This window comes from Pezoporus flaviventris, unplaced genomic scaffold, assembly GCF_033815535.1.
Source record: "Pezoporus flaviventris isolate CSIRO_AGI_PZ_B2104156 unplaced genomic scaffold, CSIRO_AGI_Pfla_v1 ptg000036l, whole genome shotgun sequence".
Lineage (NCBI taxonomy): Eukaryota > Metazoa > Chordata > Aves > Psittaciformes > Psittacidae > Pezoporus > Pezoporus flaviventris.
The window spans coordinates 9843553-9861302 of NW_026892584.1; the positions used below are offsets into that span (position 1 = coordinate 9843553).

Consider the following 17750-nt stretch of genomic DNA (forward strand, 5'->3'; position numbering starts at 1 on the left):
CCTCATTTTCATGACTGTGCTGCAAAGGCCAACTTTAGTATGTTTTCCATGTTGCCTGGGTGGCCAACCCTTCTGATTTGGAGACAGTTAGCATTGTGTCATTGCCACAGAAGTTTGTCTCTGGCTCCTTTTTTTATTGTATCCTCATCCTTCCAGGGTGTGCCCGAGTAATGACTCACGTTGAAAAAATAGTGCTCTTAGGCTACATGCAGGAATGGGCCTTGTTCACATAAAATGATGCTAGTTTTACTTCTGGAAGAAAATAACTGGCGGTGTTAACAGAAAATTTTCATTAAAAGAGGATTTTTAATACAAGCATTGCTCATTACGTGACCAATGTCGGTATGATGTGCAGCTCAAGTAGGATAACAGTATGTGATTTAGTAAGTAGTTGTTTTAAATATTACTCATTGCCATTGTTAAATAAGCACACAGTTCTTTACATAAGCTCCTTCAGCAGGATCGTCTCAGAAGAGACATTACAATAATTTAAACTTTTCATCCTTCAGGATGCCTGGAGGGGTACTACTGAACTGTTGAGGTAGTTTGCAGCACCTTCTGCCTGTAGTTCATCAGGACCTGCAGGTTTAGGGGAGACAGAAGAACTACTGGGTTGTGTGGGAAAGTTTTAAACTGATGTTTGCTCTAGAAGCCATTGAAAAGAAGTCTAATGGTGCTTCCTAGGGTCAGCGGTGAGAGAGTTGTGATGTAGTTGTTTGGTGTCAGCCTGCTTCCTACCAAAATCTGTGCTGCTTGGTCTTAGGTATTTCTGTTGCTTTTTGTTTTGTTATGTGAACAGGTAGGTAAATCACTTCCTTGTACCAAACCACATGAAAACATACTTGAGAAATCTTTTCTTGAAGGTAGGACTGAGGAAGGGGAAACAGATCAAATGGGTACAATTCAGATGAGATTCACTCTATATTTTTCTCTTTATTTTGGATATGTTGCCCAAAAGACTCCTCACTCCTAGGCTAGCAATCTGAGAAGCAAATACATGTAAAATTTGGAGAAAAACTGGGAGAGGAAGAAAGAATTTTGTCCAGTATCTTCCAGCAGAAATTTTCATTTGGTGTCTCATCTTGGCTTTCCTACAAGGCTTTGTCTCCCACAGCATTTTTAGTTTTCTGGAGGTTCTGCAAAAACCAGAATCTCCTCATCTGTTTTCATAAAAACCAGTGGAAAAAAATAATATTTGGTCCCTCTTTGGAAAAAAAACTTGCTTTGGGAAAGACAGAATTTAGAAATGACAGGGGTAAAACATAAATACATGCAAAGTGGAAATAGTCTTTCCTCTTTCACAACTGCATAATAGCTCAAAATAGCTTGTGCAGAATTGTGTATGGCTGTTGGCTGCTTTAGGCTTTTGCATAGCTTCCTAATACAATGTGGTGTCTTAAGAAGATCCAGCCCTGGCCAATTAATAAAAAACATCAGATCATGTTTCTTTCTTCTGGGCTCTGGATTTCCATCTGGTCCCATGCAGTCTTATTAGTGGAGCTGCTCATTTAGGGTTCAAAGAAGACTCCAAAGATCTTGCAAAATCTCAGTGCCACCTCTAAAATTATATTTTCTTTCCCCTCAGGATAAATTCATTTAAAATGTTCTGTGAAATGGTGTTTTGTGGATGGTCTGTGAGTTCCTGCCTAAGATACCAGAGAGAAAATGTGGAGCTGACGCTTGCCACAGCATATTTTCAGTTTTTCATGGGAAATGAATGTATTGTATTATTGAGATCATCAAGAGTTTAATTGAATTAAAAAACCTGTTGTGGGTTACAGTTAAAATTTAGCATTCAGCACAGTAAATATATACTAGAAAAGGAGAAAGAAAAACAAACAAAACCCCACAAAAAAAAAAACAACCAACAACAACAAAAAAAGCAACCTATATAACCCCCCAAACTTTAGCACCAAATCCAGAAAGTAACCAATCTTAAATGAATCTATATAATGTAATTAAATGTTAGCTTCTGACTTAGCCTCCTGTTGACTTATTTAGTCCTTCAAGTAGTAAGGACCTTATACAGGAGAGCGTAATATTTGCAAATACTGCTGAAAGTGATAACTGAATTGTTAGTGTAGCTTGGAGCAAGTCTAAAGCACACAGGCTTAATCTATGCTATCTTTTTTCATGCAGTAAGTACCGGGAAAACACTTGCTTTTCTTGGCTTAGCGTATCTTTAATTGCATATGAGTTTCTATGCATTTTACAGTAGTGTAACAATTTATGCTTAGAAGTCTGATTAAATGCAGAGAAATGCTTTGCAATTGAAGAGTTATGACATCTGAGGAAGAAGCTGGAAGATAGAGCTAAATATTACACAACTACATTTTAGCTCATTTCTTTTTTCCAGATCAAAATGCAGAAATTGCCAAAATAAGTCATCTTACTTGAACTAGGTTCTTACCGGTTTAGGCACATGGTTTTATGCCCCAGGTCAGGTGATCTCATCTTTCTTGTCCAGTGCTGTAAGCCTATAAACTTTGTTAATTTGGACATAATGTGGAAAGGAATGAGGTGAAGCAGCCCTGAGATGGGTACAAGAGACAAATATATTACATCTTTCCAGACCCATCCTGTTCCTGAGAATGTTGTGTCCTGCAGGAAGATGTCACTCCCTCCTGATTTAGAATTCACGCTGCCAGTGAAGTGGGAAGATATCACCAGCTGGGGTAGCAGTCAATGCCTTACAAATCCTAGGAAATCCTGTCTGTATCAGTTTGTGAATGCAATACCTGGGCAATCCCACTTCCATTACTGTGGAGCTTCGCAGTGGCATTCCAGGGTTTAATTTTCACTTACTTTGCGTAACTTTGAATGAGACCTTTCCATGGGAGTGGTTTCTGAATAAACCTATGCCATGTATGAAATATCAAAGGTGAGAGAGGGGTCTGCAAGTGGCCAAGTTACTGCGTCAGCTGAGTGGCAATGACCAATAAACGACAGCAAAGCAAAGCCTGAACTTTTAAAACCAGTATGATGGTTTTAGTGTGGTGGCTTGCTCTAAAGCCCGTAGCTATGGGGGTGGGTCAACTAATGATAACTGGGCATAGTAAGAAGAAAAAAGGAAGTGAGACCAGTGTTCTTAATTATGCTATTGCTTTCATGAAAGGGTGTTGAGAAAGAATTGGGCAGGGGGATCGGAATTAGATGATTTTAAGGTCCTGTCAAGCCCTGACTATTCTATAATTCTATTAATTTGGAGACTACTGTCATAGCTTGGTGGTGTTTTTGTGGAGCTCCTCAAACCTGAAAGGATGGGTTCATGGAGAAGATGTGAGAGATTGTTAGCTTTGAGAGGGGTGTGATTAATTTCCTGCCTTTTTGCATCTGAGTCACAAGGCATGCACTGGTGAGCACACAAGATAGAGTAAGCAGCAGCCTCAGGTAGTGTTCTCAGAAAGGATTTGTGGCCAGGGGGTTGTTTTTCCTTTGTTAGGATTTTTTGGTTTGCTCACTTTGACTGTTTAGCCAGCTTCTTAACCTTGTATTTACATGAACCAAACCACATTGTTTGTTTTGGAAACTGGAGCACCCCAGGCAGATGGGTTGCTGTCAACAAGGGTTTCCCCTCTAGTGCAGGAACCCTAACATCATTAGAGGGTACAGTTTGGCAGCAGAGCCAAGCTGATCTAAAGTCTTGTGGCCAGCAGAAGGGGAGGCACTGCAGTCTTCCCCACTTCTGACCTGTTCCTGTGACTCCCCTGATGATTGTGTACAGCAGGCATGTTTTAAATCCTGCTTCTCAGTGTATACCTGAGGAGAATGAATCTGAATCCTGCATCTATTACCACACCAGCTCCTGGTCAGTAATAAGTTGCATGCATAGGGAGTGCAGGACAAACCTTGGGGGAGTGCAGGTGAATAATTTGGTGTCTCTGGAGCATACTGTGTGGCATGTTAAAAGATTCATTTGCTATTGAACACGATGAGTTTGTGTATATGCATCTCTCTTGTTGTTCTTTTGAAATGTTCTGTGTGCTGTCTTTAATTTCCGTGAGGAGGGATGTTCCACCCCTACCCCAAGTTCCAGATTTTTGGTTAAAAAGATACCAAACTCTATGAATGAATAATACGGGTTTGTATCATTGAAAAGAGAAGCAGAGATGACAGGGCTCCTGATATATTAGATACAAACACAAGGAGAATCAGGTGTTCAGTACAAATACCCTCTGAAATAATAAACAAATATTTTGTATAAATAGCATCTCTCTTATGTTAAGGCTGGAGAACAGTTCACGGCTAATGTTGAAAAATGCAGCACGGAATGACTGAGTCAGGCAGGCTGACACTTGGGAATGGGGTCATTTGTTTTGTGCAGTTTTGGGTTTCAGAGGGAGGCCTGCCTACTGCCAACAGGATGTGCTTTTCTTGAATTTGGTTTGCACATAGGGTTCTGGAAAGTCAGAGTGGTACTGTGAGGGGAAATTACCAAAGTGAGTGGTAAACAAAAGCAAGTAAAAGGATGGGAAGCTGTTCATTCATCGTGTGAAAGGAGTTTTAGCATAACTTTCCTTTTGTTGTTTTAGCATTATTAACAAAATCCACAAGTGACAGCACACACAAGTTTCTCCAGCTTGGTAATAATTTGCTCTTAGATTAGATGGCTGTAGCTGGGGGTAAACCAGGAATCAATATGCTTCTTGTTTGAGCCGGTAAGGAGGAGGTGGAGAGGTGAAAAGCAGGATAGCAGGGGACTAAGTAGTGGCATACTTATTTGAATCTCAGTTATATGATGTCTGTTGTTCCTGCTGCTAGGAAAGGATGCTGAGCCCCTGAACTCAAAACCTGGGGAGGAGATGACAAGAAACTTTATCATCTTGATGCAGTTTTACAGAAGATAAAGTAACTGAAGGACAGGTTGTGAATGGTGCCAGGCCTTTGCTATTTTGTCTGTAGGGAGGCAGAAATTACTTACTCCGTTCGGTAGTGTTTCTTGTTGTTCTTTTTGAAGTTTCCCTTTCTTATTAAACATAGTCTTTTTGGCTTTGATTTTAGGTAGCCCTGCTTTTCAGTGAATGTCAGCTCTCGCTCATCATTCAGCAGCTGTTTCCTTATAGCTTAGCAGATCTCTGAATGCTGCACGGTAGTGTATTTCCTGCCTTAAGAGTAGCTTTTTCCTTTCCAGTCTTTTCCTCCTAAGCCACCTTTTTGTGAAAGCATATGGAAGGGCTCTAGACCTGAGACTGATGTTTCTTCACTTCCTAATGGCCTTGCAGTTTGGCTGGGCTCAAATATTCAGAAAAGTTGGAGAGGAGCCTCGTGCTTGTACATAGGACACCTGCATCCTGAGTGATGTCCTTTGTGTGCCGAGTTGTCAGTAGGGCTGTGCTAGAAAAGACCAGGTGATGATTACAAGTACTCTTTTGCCTAGGAAGCATGCCCAGATTCTACTTGCTATAGCTCCAAGACCATCACAAGGCTGAAGAGGGTCTCTCCACTTGAATCATAGATTAACAGAACGGTTTGGGATGGAAGGGACCTTAAAGATTATCTAATTTCAGCCACCCTGTTATGGGCAGGGACACCTTCCACTAGACCAGGTTGCTCAAAGCCCTGTCCAACCTGGCCTTGAACACTGCCCGGGATAGGGCATCCACAGCTTCTCTGAGCAACCTGTTCCAGTGTCTTATCACCCTCACAGCAAAGAATTTCTTCATAATATCTAATCTTCCTAACATCTAATCTAAATCTTTTGTCCTGTCACTACATGTTCTTGTAAAAAGTCCTTCATTAGCTTTCTTGTAGGCCCCCTTTAGTTATTGGAAGACTGTTAGAAGGTCTCCCCAGAGCTTTCTCTTATCCAGGCTACCCAAGCCCAGCTCTCTCAGCCTGTCTTCATGGGAGAGGTGCTCCAGCCCTCTGATCATCTTTGTGGCCCTCCTCTGGACTTACTCCAACAGGCCCACACACTTCTTATGTTGGGGGGCCCCGCACCTGAACATAAGTACTCCACGTGGGACCTCATGAGAGCAGAGTAGAAGGCTTGTAGCTTGCTTCTGCTGCGTTTCTCCTTATTGTAAAGCTGGAGGAGTTGTTTATAGTCAGCTGGCCTGCCTCATCTTTGCAGAGAATGCGTTTTGTAGTCTCTCATATGAGCAAGATTTAATGGTGTCTTCTGTCTACTTTTTGAGGGTGTGTCTGCATGGGCCCGTGCCTCATAGAGGGAACTGCTGGTGATGGAGCTACTTGAGGCACCAGCAGCCCAAGAGCTGGGGATGTGAATGATTTGGGGTTCAAGCTTTGCATTCCATTCTTGTGATAGAACTGCTTATTTTGATTGAGCTTGTGGAATTACAGAAACTGTCTAAGAAAATGGTGGAAAGAGAAAATAAGACAATTGCAAGCACTCTGCAGTCATTAGGCTTGGTACACTGTGTGGCTAATGCACCATTTGGCATAAAGCTAAGTGGGGCTTTTTAGGAGGAACACAGTATAAAGTCCAACCAGAAGACTGGCCCTTCTGCAGGTCATGTTAGAGCCACTGCAGTGGAGACTGCCTCTGCCTGCACCATGGTGCCAAAAACGGATCCAGAGGTGCACGGCTGAAAACTTCCATGCTTGCAAGACTAGCTGGTGCAAGGCATGTGACCTGCATGTCTCCAACACCAGGCTAGGGACCTTCCAGTCCTTGGGACATGTATCTCTGCATGCTTGTTTTTGCCTTGTGTGTAGCTTTGCAAGGTGAATAGTTGTACTTCATCCTTGTTACAATTGGTGAAGTAATCTGTTTGTTTCGTGACAAGAGGGGCTGCTGCGGTCTGTTGGTGTCCGCTGGCTACTAGAGTCCCAGAAATCACTGTTATTCCTTTCAAGTGCCTGCAGGCGTCAGGCTAGGGCTTTTATTTCACTCCTGCAGGAGCATTTTGTGCTGCCACCTGGAGGGACATGAACAGAACAATTCACAGGCCAGTTTGCACGCTGGCAGGAAGGGAAACTGTTTATTTGCAAGTAAAAGTGTGAAGCTGAAAAAAATATTGTTTCCTAAGAAGTAATAAGAACGTTTACACAGCAATAGAATGAAAGGAAAAAGCTAATCAGTAAAAAAGAGCTAATTCACATCTGCCGGTTTTTGTGGAATGGTGTTGAAGGTGCTAACTAAAGTGTCTTGATTAAGATTTTGTAGGTATATGTGTATATATGTGTATAGGCTGGGTTTTGTGGCAAAATAAACTGGTTTATAAAACAGTGGAGACTAACATTTTTCCAGCATAGGTTGTTTGTTTCTTTGTTTTTCTCTAATAGTTTGTTATGCAGTATTTTTTTCTCAATAGATTATTAGGTGTCTTTTGCAGGTTGAAAAGTCTAGACTTATTTTTTTTTTCTTTAAACTGATTTCTCCCCTCACATCCCCCATGTATTAATTAAACCGGTCTTTATGTTATTTGAGCTTCCAGTAGTTTTAAAGTTTTAATTTATATAATTTATTTTTGTTTTCCAGGTCAGATGTACAATTGTCTGTAAGTATCGTACTGTTGTTCTATTCTATTTTTATTTTTTTATTTTTTTTTTAGAACTCTTGTGATCATAATTTCTTTTAAGAAAAATCGAACAATATCATCTAAGGATTGAAAAAAACAAAACAAAACCAAACCCAGCTCCCCCCACCCCCAGAAAAACCCTCACCAAACCAAACCTGCCTGAAAATTTTTTTTTTTGGAAATTTCATTCAAAAAATATAAACTTACTTATTTTAGTGGCTGTAATTCCTGCAATGCGTTTCAGGATATTTAATGATGCAAATGTGTGCTTTAGTCCCTTTGCTTTTCAGCTTATAAAGAGTTCTGGTAAAGTCAAGTACAGATATAATGTGCTTAGAAAGACTGGGAAGTATACTTAAAGGCAATACAAAACAAAGATAGACCCCAAAGTGGTGCTTTAAGGATTTTCTGAAGCGAGTATAGCAACTGCTGTACTTGCTAGATGACACATTCTTAATGTGGCAAAAATTCTCAAAAGTACTTGCAGCTGAGTTCTACCTTAATGCTCAACATCGGACTTGCATGAGTTAGCCTTGAAATTTTAGGGCCTGAGTCCATTCTCTCCATAGTTTGGGCTGTATCCCATCAAGGTAAATTTGTTTTCAGTAGGTATACCACATATCCCTTACTTGCAGGAACACACTGTGGGACTAGAACATTTTTGCTGGTGCACTGAGGTGAAGAGACAAAATTGCCATTCCAGGTTGAGTGAAGCAGCTAACTTCTGATAGCACATGAGGAAAATACATGCACAATATGGCTGCAAGTTTGTTCAGTTCCTTTCAAACAAAACTGCATGGGGGAAAAAAAGAGCAGATCATGGTAGATTTCATCCACACCCTGAGTGGAGTTAGTGAATGGCTGAAATAATGTGGCAATCTCTTAATCTAATTCATATTGTCTCAAAGAAGTTAAACATGGTAAAACCAGGAAATGTGCAGTAAAATCCCTGCAGGAGAACAAACTCTGAAAACAGAAGTGACTGTGGTCTCTGCATGAAATCTATAAATGGTTATAATTTTGCAAATGGGAAACCCAGAAATTTTGTAAAGATACTTGCTGCTTTGTATTCTTTCATTCAGGCACTCGGAATTGCAGCTCAACAAATGAAACTGCAGGAACAGGAGCCAGTAGTAATGATAATTTATCAATAAACTCTGCAAGTGGGAACAAAACCAGTGGGGATGGAAGATGGACCATGGATGTGTTACTGCACAACAGGGCAATAAATGATTCAAACAATGTAACACGTAAGTGGTTTGGAATGTGACAGGATGTGAATCTTCAGGCTGTTCTGTGTTTTTAGGATGAATTAGCATTTTCAACCTGGACTCTAGCCCAGAGTGCTAAGAGCATTGCAGGGGTATGGATTCAACTGCCTTGCTGAAGTACAGAATGGCCAAATAAATGTATCTACACAGATGACCGGGAGTGCAATTTAACACCGTGATTGGCGTGTGGCCTTGAAGTACTTTTATCACTCTTAAAGTTGGGCTCCTTTCTCTGCTATTATGGCTTCTTAGGTTACAGCTGCAGCAGTTCAAACATATTGTGACATATAGATTTGAAATATATAAGAGTACAGCTGAAGTACTTTATGTATCTTAGAGGAGAGCTGTGTAAATCTTTTAAAATGTTTTTCCCCTTGCCTTTCACAGAGCATAGCCCAGTCCTTACTTTGAAGGCAGAATATGTTGGTGTCACTTCTGTCAACTTATCATGGGCAGTGAACAATGCCGCTTCTGAGTCCGACATGTACAGGATAGAGGTTGTAAGTGGTACTGCTGTCAGGAACCTGACATTCAGTGTCACCGAAGCTGAAATTACTGAGTTAATCCCTGGGACAATGTACAATTTCACAGTGTTTGCAGTAGCAGCTGATGATCAGACAGAAGAAAGAGTATCCCTAAGCCTGTATACAAGTAAGTCACAGTTTCTTGCAGGCTTGTATCTAATGGACTGTATTTTGCTGTGCAGTACAGGGCTCTGCCTACCTGTGTGAGGATTTTAACTCAATACTACTGCATATAGACCTGATACTTTAGTCTTAGAGCCTGATCTGGGCTACATGAAGAGGATGAGGTGTTAGTGTGCAACACAAACATAGCTCTGATGTTTTTATTTGGTTTTTAATTATCTTCCTTACACACTTTCCCCTCCATCCTTGTCTCTTTCCTGCCTACCTCTAGGTTTCCAAGGGAAGCCCAGGGAGTCCTGTCAGAGTAATGGCCTGTGCTTCTGCTCTGGAGTGTCAAAGGGAGATGAATCTAACTCAGAATGACTTTTCTTCAGCTTTGTCTTAGCTGATCATTGGTGCAGAAGCCTCCAGGAGCATCTGGTGATGTTGTTGGGGTGCTCCTGCACTCGGAACAATGAGAGAAGAAAATGAAGTAGCGGTGCCTGTATTTCTTCTGTCCATGCATGTGAGCAGATGTTCTTGCAGGTTGACAAATTGTTGTCTTGTGTTTCACAGAGCCCAGCCCAGTTTTTGACCTCAAGGCAGAATATGTTGGTGTGACTTCTGTCAACTTATCATGGGCAGTGAACGACACTGCTTCCAACTCCTACACGTACAGGATAGAGGTTGTAATTGATACCTCTATTATGAACCTGACATCCAATGTCACTGAGGCTGCAATTGCTGAGTTAATCCCTGGGACAATGTACAGTTTCACAGTGTTTGCAGTTGCAGCTGATGGTCAGACAGAAGGAGAAGGAGTATCCCTAAGCCTGTATACAAGTAAGTCACAGTTTCTTGCAGGCCTGTTTCTAATGGACTGTATTTTGCTGTGCAGCACAGGGCTCTGCCTACCTGCCCAGTAGCTGAAATACAACACAGACCTTACCTGGGCTGGCTAATAAGAATGAGGTGTTAATGTGTTGAGGAAACATAGCCCCATTTTGTTGTTGTTGTTTGTTTTTAAAAAACGCCAAACCCTGTTTAACACCACCACCACCTGGTCCCAAAACAGTAAGTGCCTCACAACAACAACAAAACTAAACCCAACCAGCCAGAGATGCCCTTTCTTGCTGTCGTGGTTTAAACCCAGTCAGGTAACTCGTTCGCTCACTTCCAGTGAGTGGTGCCGAGCTGACAACAATCGAGGTCCGTGTCCGTCTCCCCCGCCCCCCCCCCCGGCACCGGGGCTCTCCCCTTCCCTGCTCCCGGAGGAACGGGGAGGAGGATCGAGAGAGTGCAACTCCTACGGGTTGAGACAAGAACAGTCCAGCAACAAATCACCACCGCTACTATCAGCTAAAACAATGATAAGGGAAAATAACAAGGGAAGAGAATACGATACCACCGGCCAAGAAAGCGAGTTCCACCCGGAAGCCCCTGTCCTTCCGGGTAACTCCCAGTTACCCCCCCACCCCGGGCATGACGTGCTGTGGTATGGAATACCTCCCCGGCTAGCCCGGGTCAGGCGCCCCGTCTCTGCTTCCTCACAGCTTCCCCTCCTCCCTGGCAGAGCATGAGCCTCACAGAGTCCTTGGTCAGGGTAAACATCACTTAACAACAACCGAAAACATCGGCTTCACCAACACTGTTCTCAAACTAGAAGTCAAAACACAGCACTGCACCAGTTAACACAAAGGAAAAAACATGACTGCTACTGCTGAACCCAGGACACTTGCCCACCATACTGATCCGTTTCTTGCCCACCTCTAGATTTGTATGGGAAAACCTGGGAGTCCTGTCAGAGTGAGGCCTGTGCTATTGCTTTGGAGTGTCAAAGGAAGATTAATCCCACTCAGAATGACTTTTCTTCAGTGTTCTCTTAGCTCACCACTGGTGCAGAAGCTTCCAAGGAGCATCTGGTGATGATGTTGGGGTGCTCCTGCACTCGGAACAATGAGAGAAGAAAATGAAGTAGCGGTGCCTGTATTTCTTCTGTCCATGCATGTGAGCAGATGTTCTTGCAGGTTGACAAATTGTTGTCTTGTGTTTCACAGAGCCCAGCCCAGTTTTTGACCTCAAGGCAGAATATGTTGGTGTGACTTCTGTCAACTTATCATGGGCAGTGAACGACACTGCTTCCAACTCCTACACGTACAGGATAGAGGTTGTAATTGATACCTCTATTATGAACCTGACATCCAATGTCACTGAAGCTGCAATTACTGAGTTAATCCCTGGGACAATGTACAATTTCACAGTGTTAGCAGTTGCAGCTGATGGTCAGACAACAGGAGCAGGAACATCCATAATCCAGTATACAAGTAAGGAAATCATGCTTCTCAACTGCATAAATGTGCAGTTTATACCAAATTGTGCTGCTTTTTTTACTTTGGGTTTCCAGCTCTGTGCTGTTTGTCATTGTGATGTTGCTTTGTACTAGGTTCCTGTGGGCATGAATGCAAGTGGCCTTTGGTAAAAGGGAAAAGGACTGAGGTTGTATGCATCACTGTGTGTTCATGTGTTGCCTTTAAAGCAGTTATTTCATCAGCTTCACTGCTCTAGACTATATAATATCCAGCTGCTGCCACAACATGACTTTTTCTAGACTTGAGGGCTGAATAGGCACCCTACAATATTTCTGGAAGCAGGTTATCTCAGCTCATACCAAATGACATGGCATGCAGGGTTCTGGCTAGGATCACAGGGGCTTCTGGTTCTTGAAAGTATATTTGAGCTCATTGCAAAGTCCCTCTCCTGTGGCTCCTGTGGCCTATGGTAGTGTGTAGGGACACATCATCGAATGTGGTGCCATTTTTGCTGGCTTTGTGCTGTGGCACCTTTTTCCCAGATCAGAGGCGAACAGATGAGAGGAGACGATCTTTCTTTTGTATCTGGCTCAGAAGTGGATGGGGAACAGGCAACGTCTCTACAGAGCAAATAGAAGCAGTGTGTCGTGAAGCTGCTGCTTAGTAGATGAGCTTGTCTAAGCTCCCTGAAGTGAGTCTTGTCTGTCTAGTGCTGATGCTGAACCAAGCTTGCAGATACAGCCCCTCAGGGTGGGTCAGGTGTTGGACCTGCTCAAGGAGCCCATTTTCTTCTGCTGATGTTGAGGAGAGGCTGCGTGAAGGGCTCAGATTAAGACTCACAAGCAAAATTTTGAATTAACAGACCAAGATCACCCTCACTCTGCTTCTTTCCTTGGTTTCCACCTGTTTCTCCCTCTGGAAACCCACTGTAGAAACAAATAATTTTAGCATGTGAAATGAACTGAAATAGAATATAACCCCAGAACTTCTGTGGCCTTTCAAGAGATCCCCCAGCATGAATGTCTGAAAATGGACATTGATACTGTAGAAGTACTGTTTTGCTACAAATAATGCTCATTCTATGTACAATAGGGAAATTTGTCTGTGGCTGCTCAATTTATCTGTCTTCACTGATTGTTGTATTGCCTTTCACAGAGCCCAGCCGAGCTCTTGATCTCAAGGAGGGATATGTTGGTGTGATTTCTGTCAACTTATCATGGACAGCGAATGACACTGCTTCCAACTCCTACATGTACAGGATAGAGGTTGTAAGTGGTACCTCTGTTATGAACCTGACATCCAATGTCACCGAGGCTGCAATTACTGAGTTAATCCCTGGGACAATGTACAATTTCACAGTGTTTGCAGTTGCAGCTGATGGTCAGACAGAAGGAGAAGGAGTATCCCTAAGCCTGTATACGAGTAAGTCACAGTTTATTGCAACCCTGTTTCTGATGGACTGTATTTTACTGATGTGAAGAAAGTGAAGTAGCGGTGCCTGTATTTCTTCTGTCCATGCATGTGAGCAGATGTTCTTGCAGGTTGACAGATTGTTGTCTTGTGTTTCACAGAGCCCAGCCCAGTTCTTGATTTCAAAGCAGAATATGTTGGTGTGACTTCTGTCAACTTATCATGGGCAGTGAACAACACTGCTTCCAACTCCTACACATACAGGATAGAGGTTGTAACTGATGCCTCTATTATGAACCTGACATCCAGCGTCACTGAAGCTGAAATTGCCGAGTTAATCCCTGGGACAATGTACAATTTCACAGTGTTTGCAGTTGCAGCTGATGGTCAGACAGAAGGAGAAGGAGTATCCATAAGCCTGTATACGAGTAAGTCAGTTTCTTGCAGGCCTGTTTCTAATGGACTGTATTTTGCTGTGCAGAGCAAAGATATACCTACCTGCCCAAGGGTTGAAATTTAATACTGTTTTAGGCAGAGGTGATGTGCTTTGCCTGCCCACAGGCAGAGTTGTTTGTGTGGAAGAGGCATAGTCTTTTAAAAAATAAAAAATAAACAGCCTCCAGTCAAAAAAGAGTGATTGTTGAAGATGGTCATCAAGGCCTGTGACACAAAGAAGGAACACTTCCTGAGAACCTACTTGCCTGGCCTGGGATTTGTGGGCAGTTTTGCTGCCTTTGCTTTTTGGAGAATGGGAGCCTGAGACCCTTATTTTGAAGGGCTCCAACACAGAGAAAAGTTACTCTGCTGGGGGGAGCTTGAGTGATTTAGAGGCTGCGGATGCCATTGGGCTGCAGCAGAAAAGTGAGCTTTAGGCAGCACAAGCTCAGGACAAGAATGGTGGTGAAGGAGCAAGGTGCCTTGGTCATCACCTCTGCTCCTTTTCCGGTGATACCTGTTGTGTTCTAGCCCTTTGCTGTGCATGGATATACCACCAACTGCTTTCCACACTTTCCCCTGCAATCTTGTATCTTTTCTGACCACACCACTGAAGCAAAATACTGGACTTGCTGCCACCACAACCTGTGCTTCCACTTTGGAGTGTCAAAGGGAGATGAATCTAACTCAGAATGACTTTTCTTCAGCTTTGTTTTAGCTGATCATTGGTGCAGAAGCCTCCAGGAGCATCTGGTGATGTTGTTGGGGTGCTCCTGCACTCGGAACAATGAGAGAAGAAAATGAAGTAGCGGTGCCTGTATTTCTTCTGTCCATGCATGTGAGCAGATGTTCTTGCAGGTTGACAAATTGTTGTCTTGTGTTTCACAGAGCCCAGCCCAGTTTTTGACCTCAAGGCAGAATATGTTGGTGTGACTTCTGTCAACTTATCATGGGCAGTGAACGACACTGCTTCCAACTCCTACACGTACAGGATAGAGGTTGTAATTGATACCTCTATTATGAACCTGACATCCAATGTCACTGAGGCTGCAATTACTGAGTTAATCCCTGGGACAATGTACAGTTTCACAGTGTTAGCAGTTGCAGCTGATGGTCAGACAGAAGGAGAAGGAGTATCCCTAAGCCTGTATACAAGTAAGTCACAGTTTCTGGCACTGTAAGTCACTGTTTCTAATGGACTGTATTTTGCTGTGCAGCACAGGGCTCTGCCTACCTGCCTGAGGGCTGAAAGAACAATATTTTTTCAGGCAGAAGTGCTGCACAGAGCCTGCCTGCAGTCAGCAATGTTAATATGTAGGAGAGGGCTTGGGGGGTGGGGGTGGGGGTGTGTGTGTGTTGCCTTCACTCCATGTGTATTATTTTGAAGTGTTCCCAGAGAGGGAGCATTGTGCCTCAGTAACGTCCCCCTTTGGAGGGGCCTGTAGCTGCAGCTGGTCTTCCGGGCAGCACTGTGCTGTTGACCATACTGCACTGCTTGGCTTGCCAGGAGAGAGGAGAAGGTTGAGGTATTCCTGTGTTCTTATGCTGAGCACTATGACCATTGTTGCCCCTCGTTGTGAATATGAGCCACTGTGTAATTTCCTCTGTTTTGTCACATTTTGTCTGAGGTGAATATGGGACAGATTTCTTTGATGAGTCTGTCCCAGGGCTCCTCAGGAAAGTTTCCAGATGGGCCCCAGGATGAAGCTGTTAAGAGTGTCTTTGTACTGTGAAAGTTCTGCTTGGCTACTCATAATGCTTAATCAGGCCAAAACATGGAAGTGTGGCTATGCCTCTGCTGCTTCTGTCTCTGTCAGCAAGTATATGTGAGTGCTGATGAAGTCTCATCTTGACTTTCACAGAGCTCAGCTCCATTTTTCATATCCAGGTGGAGTGTGCTGGTCTCTGATTTTTTCCCATTGATAAAAAAGTTGTAGCTCCTCCTCTAGCAACCAGACATCCAGTATCACCAGAGCTGTTTATAATCATAAGTCCTAGAACCTTCTATAATTTCACCTTATTTGTAGAAGTAGCTGACAGTGTTACTGAAGGAAAAGAAATATTTATGAAATGCAGTAGAAATAAGTTCCAGTCACTCACATTTGTCTTTTAACTGAATCAGTTTCCTCTGGTACACAATTATGCTTCTTCTTAGTTTCTTAAAATAATACCCTTTCTTAATAACAAAATAATTAAATCCATGAGGTTTTTACCCCTGTATTTGGGAGTGCCAAATACTTTGTCATCAAGAGAGGAAATAAATTTGCTATGTGTTACAACTGTAGAGAGTTTTGGTCTTGAAGGCCAAGTTTTAGAAGATGTTTAGTTTAGAGAAACCTTTCTTAGTGTTACTGCTACATTAACTTTTTTAATACCTTTTTCTATCTGGTCATAAGGATGCAGTTTTAACAGTATACTGTAAGACTCTCAGACTGACATGTTGTAGTTGCTGCTCTTAAGGATGGCTACTCCTTTGCTCTTAATGCACAGAGCTTATATTCATTGTATTTGTTGGCACCTAAGAGTTCTAAATAATTATACAGTAAGCTAGTGTCAATTTACATACTACTCTATAAATGTTCTTTGAGTGCTATGTTCAGTGCCTGAACAGTATTTTGAAAATTTTGCTGATCTTGACTTACTCAAATTTTCTCAGTAAACCTGTCTGCAGAGGAGTTAGAGAGCACAGAATAGGTCACTAATACTTAGTGTGCTACATACTTCCCTTCCTCATAGGGTAACAAGTCCTTGTAGGCAGTAGCTTTATCTTTTTAAAAGTGGAAAAGAATATTGAAGTTTTATAAACATTTATACAAAGAACTTGGCTTTGTTTTTGTATTTTAACAGCTCCTGCCTTAGTGAATTCATTTCAGTGTGAACCAGTGCTCAAGGAGTCTTCTCTAATACTGAAGTGGGAATGTCCTCCTGGTAACAATTCTGGCTTCAAAATAAAAATATTTAATGATACATGGGAAAAAGAAGAACAGGCTCCATCCTGCATTGGAGAAGGCTCAGCAGAAACCTTCGTAACACCATCTTTAGATTATTTCAGCATCTATACTGTTACTATTGCAACTCTTTCAAACAGTTCTGAAAGTGATCCAGTACAGAAAATGTGTAATACAAGCATTACTGGTAAGCATTGCGATTTGAGAACTAAAAATATTCATAGGACTAAAATGTTGACTTCATGATTGCAGAACAGAAAACTTGAATGCAGTACGCTATCACCCTACACACTATGCATAATATACAGTGTTCATGCGAAGTCTAATGTGACGCACAATAAATATGCATTATATGAATAGCATCAGTGTTACAGCATTTTACTGTTTAGAAAACTCTCTTTACCAGTCAGGTACTAAAAAATATTTCTGTTTATAGACCCACCTGCTCCAAGCAAACCTCCTTTAGTCAAGGTAGTCAGTCACAACTCGTTGTCTGTTGAATTCTCCAACTTTGAGTCAGTGAATGGACCATTAAAAGCCTATGCAGTATTGATCACAACAGAAGAACAAGGTGAGATGTTATAATGTTATCTTGTAGTTTTGTGAAATAATTTATCAGACAGCATTATGTTTTAAACTCTAAACAGGTGTTAAATGGATAGAGGAAAATCTGACTCATTATTTTCAGTCACCTTTCAAAAGTCATAAGGCAAACACCTTGCTTGCTTGAAGTCAGATCACTCCTTGTTTTCAGAAAGCTACTGTTTTCACTCAACCTTTTCCATCCTGACTTATCCTTGTATAAACGTCTCATATGTATTGCCACTGTGCTGTTACCATTTTGATTTGCTGCCACAAGATTGTGGAGTATCCCTTTTTCCTCAGAGAATAATTTTCAGAGCTACTAATTTGAGCAGCTTTGGAATGTGAAGTGGTTTTCCCCCTCCCTTCTTCAGCTGCAAGATATCTGCAATAAGATCTTTAAAGGAAAAAAAAAGAGAGAGCTTTCCTTCTTATTTTACTTAGAATGCTTTATTAACTGAGAGAAATAGGGTACAGATGGAAAGCTTGAATAGCATTGTCAGCATTACATGCCGTGGGAAGTTGAACACCATGAAAGCTAGAGGGTGGTTTATTAAACTCATGTCTTTAAAGCATCAGAACAGAGATACATCTTTAATTGGTGAATGTCCAGTGATAAATCATGAAGCTAGGGAACTTACCTTTGCAGTGTAGGTTCCAATTGGATGTCATTTAATTTCTGCCC

General features: G+C 42.1%; 1 protein-coding gene across 9 annotated transcripts in view; it reads left to right on the forward strand.

The window, feature by feature from the left end:
* The window catches only part of PTPRJ (protein tyrosine phosphatase receptor type J), a 71197-nt gene that overhangs the window by 40499 nt on the left and 12948 nt on the right, over positions 1–17750 (forward strand). For 3 of the 9 annotated variants that reach the window (XM_061463048.1, XM_061463045.1, XM_061463046.1), the window contains exons 2-11: positions 7450–7463; positions 8567–8734; positions 9143–9406; positions 9958–10224; positions 11439–11705; positions 12846–13112; positions 13262–13528; positions 14424–14690; positions 16383–16670; positions 16920–17054. In XM_061463048.1, the coding sequence (XP_061319032.1) occupies positions 7450–7463; positions 8567–8734; positions 9143–9406; positions 9958–10224; positions 11439–11705; positions 12846–13112; positions 13262–13528; positions 14424–14690; positions 16383–16670; positions 16920–17054 (2204 nt within the window). Of the gene's footprint in view, positions 1–7444; positions 7464–8566; positions 8735–9142; positions 9407–9957; positions 10225–11438; positions 11706–12845; positions 13113–13261; positions 13529–14423; positions 14691–16382; positions 16671–16919; positions 17055–17750 lie in introns of all 9 variants that reach the window. The other 6 variants (XM_061463047.1, XM_061463052.1, XM_061463051.1 and 3 more) reach the window with 6 other exon arrangements.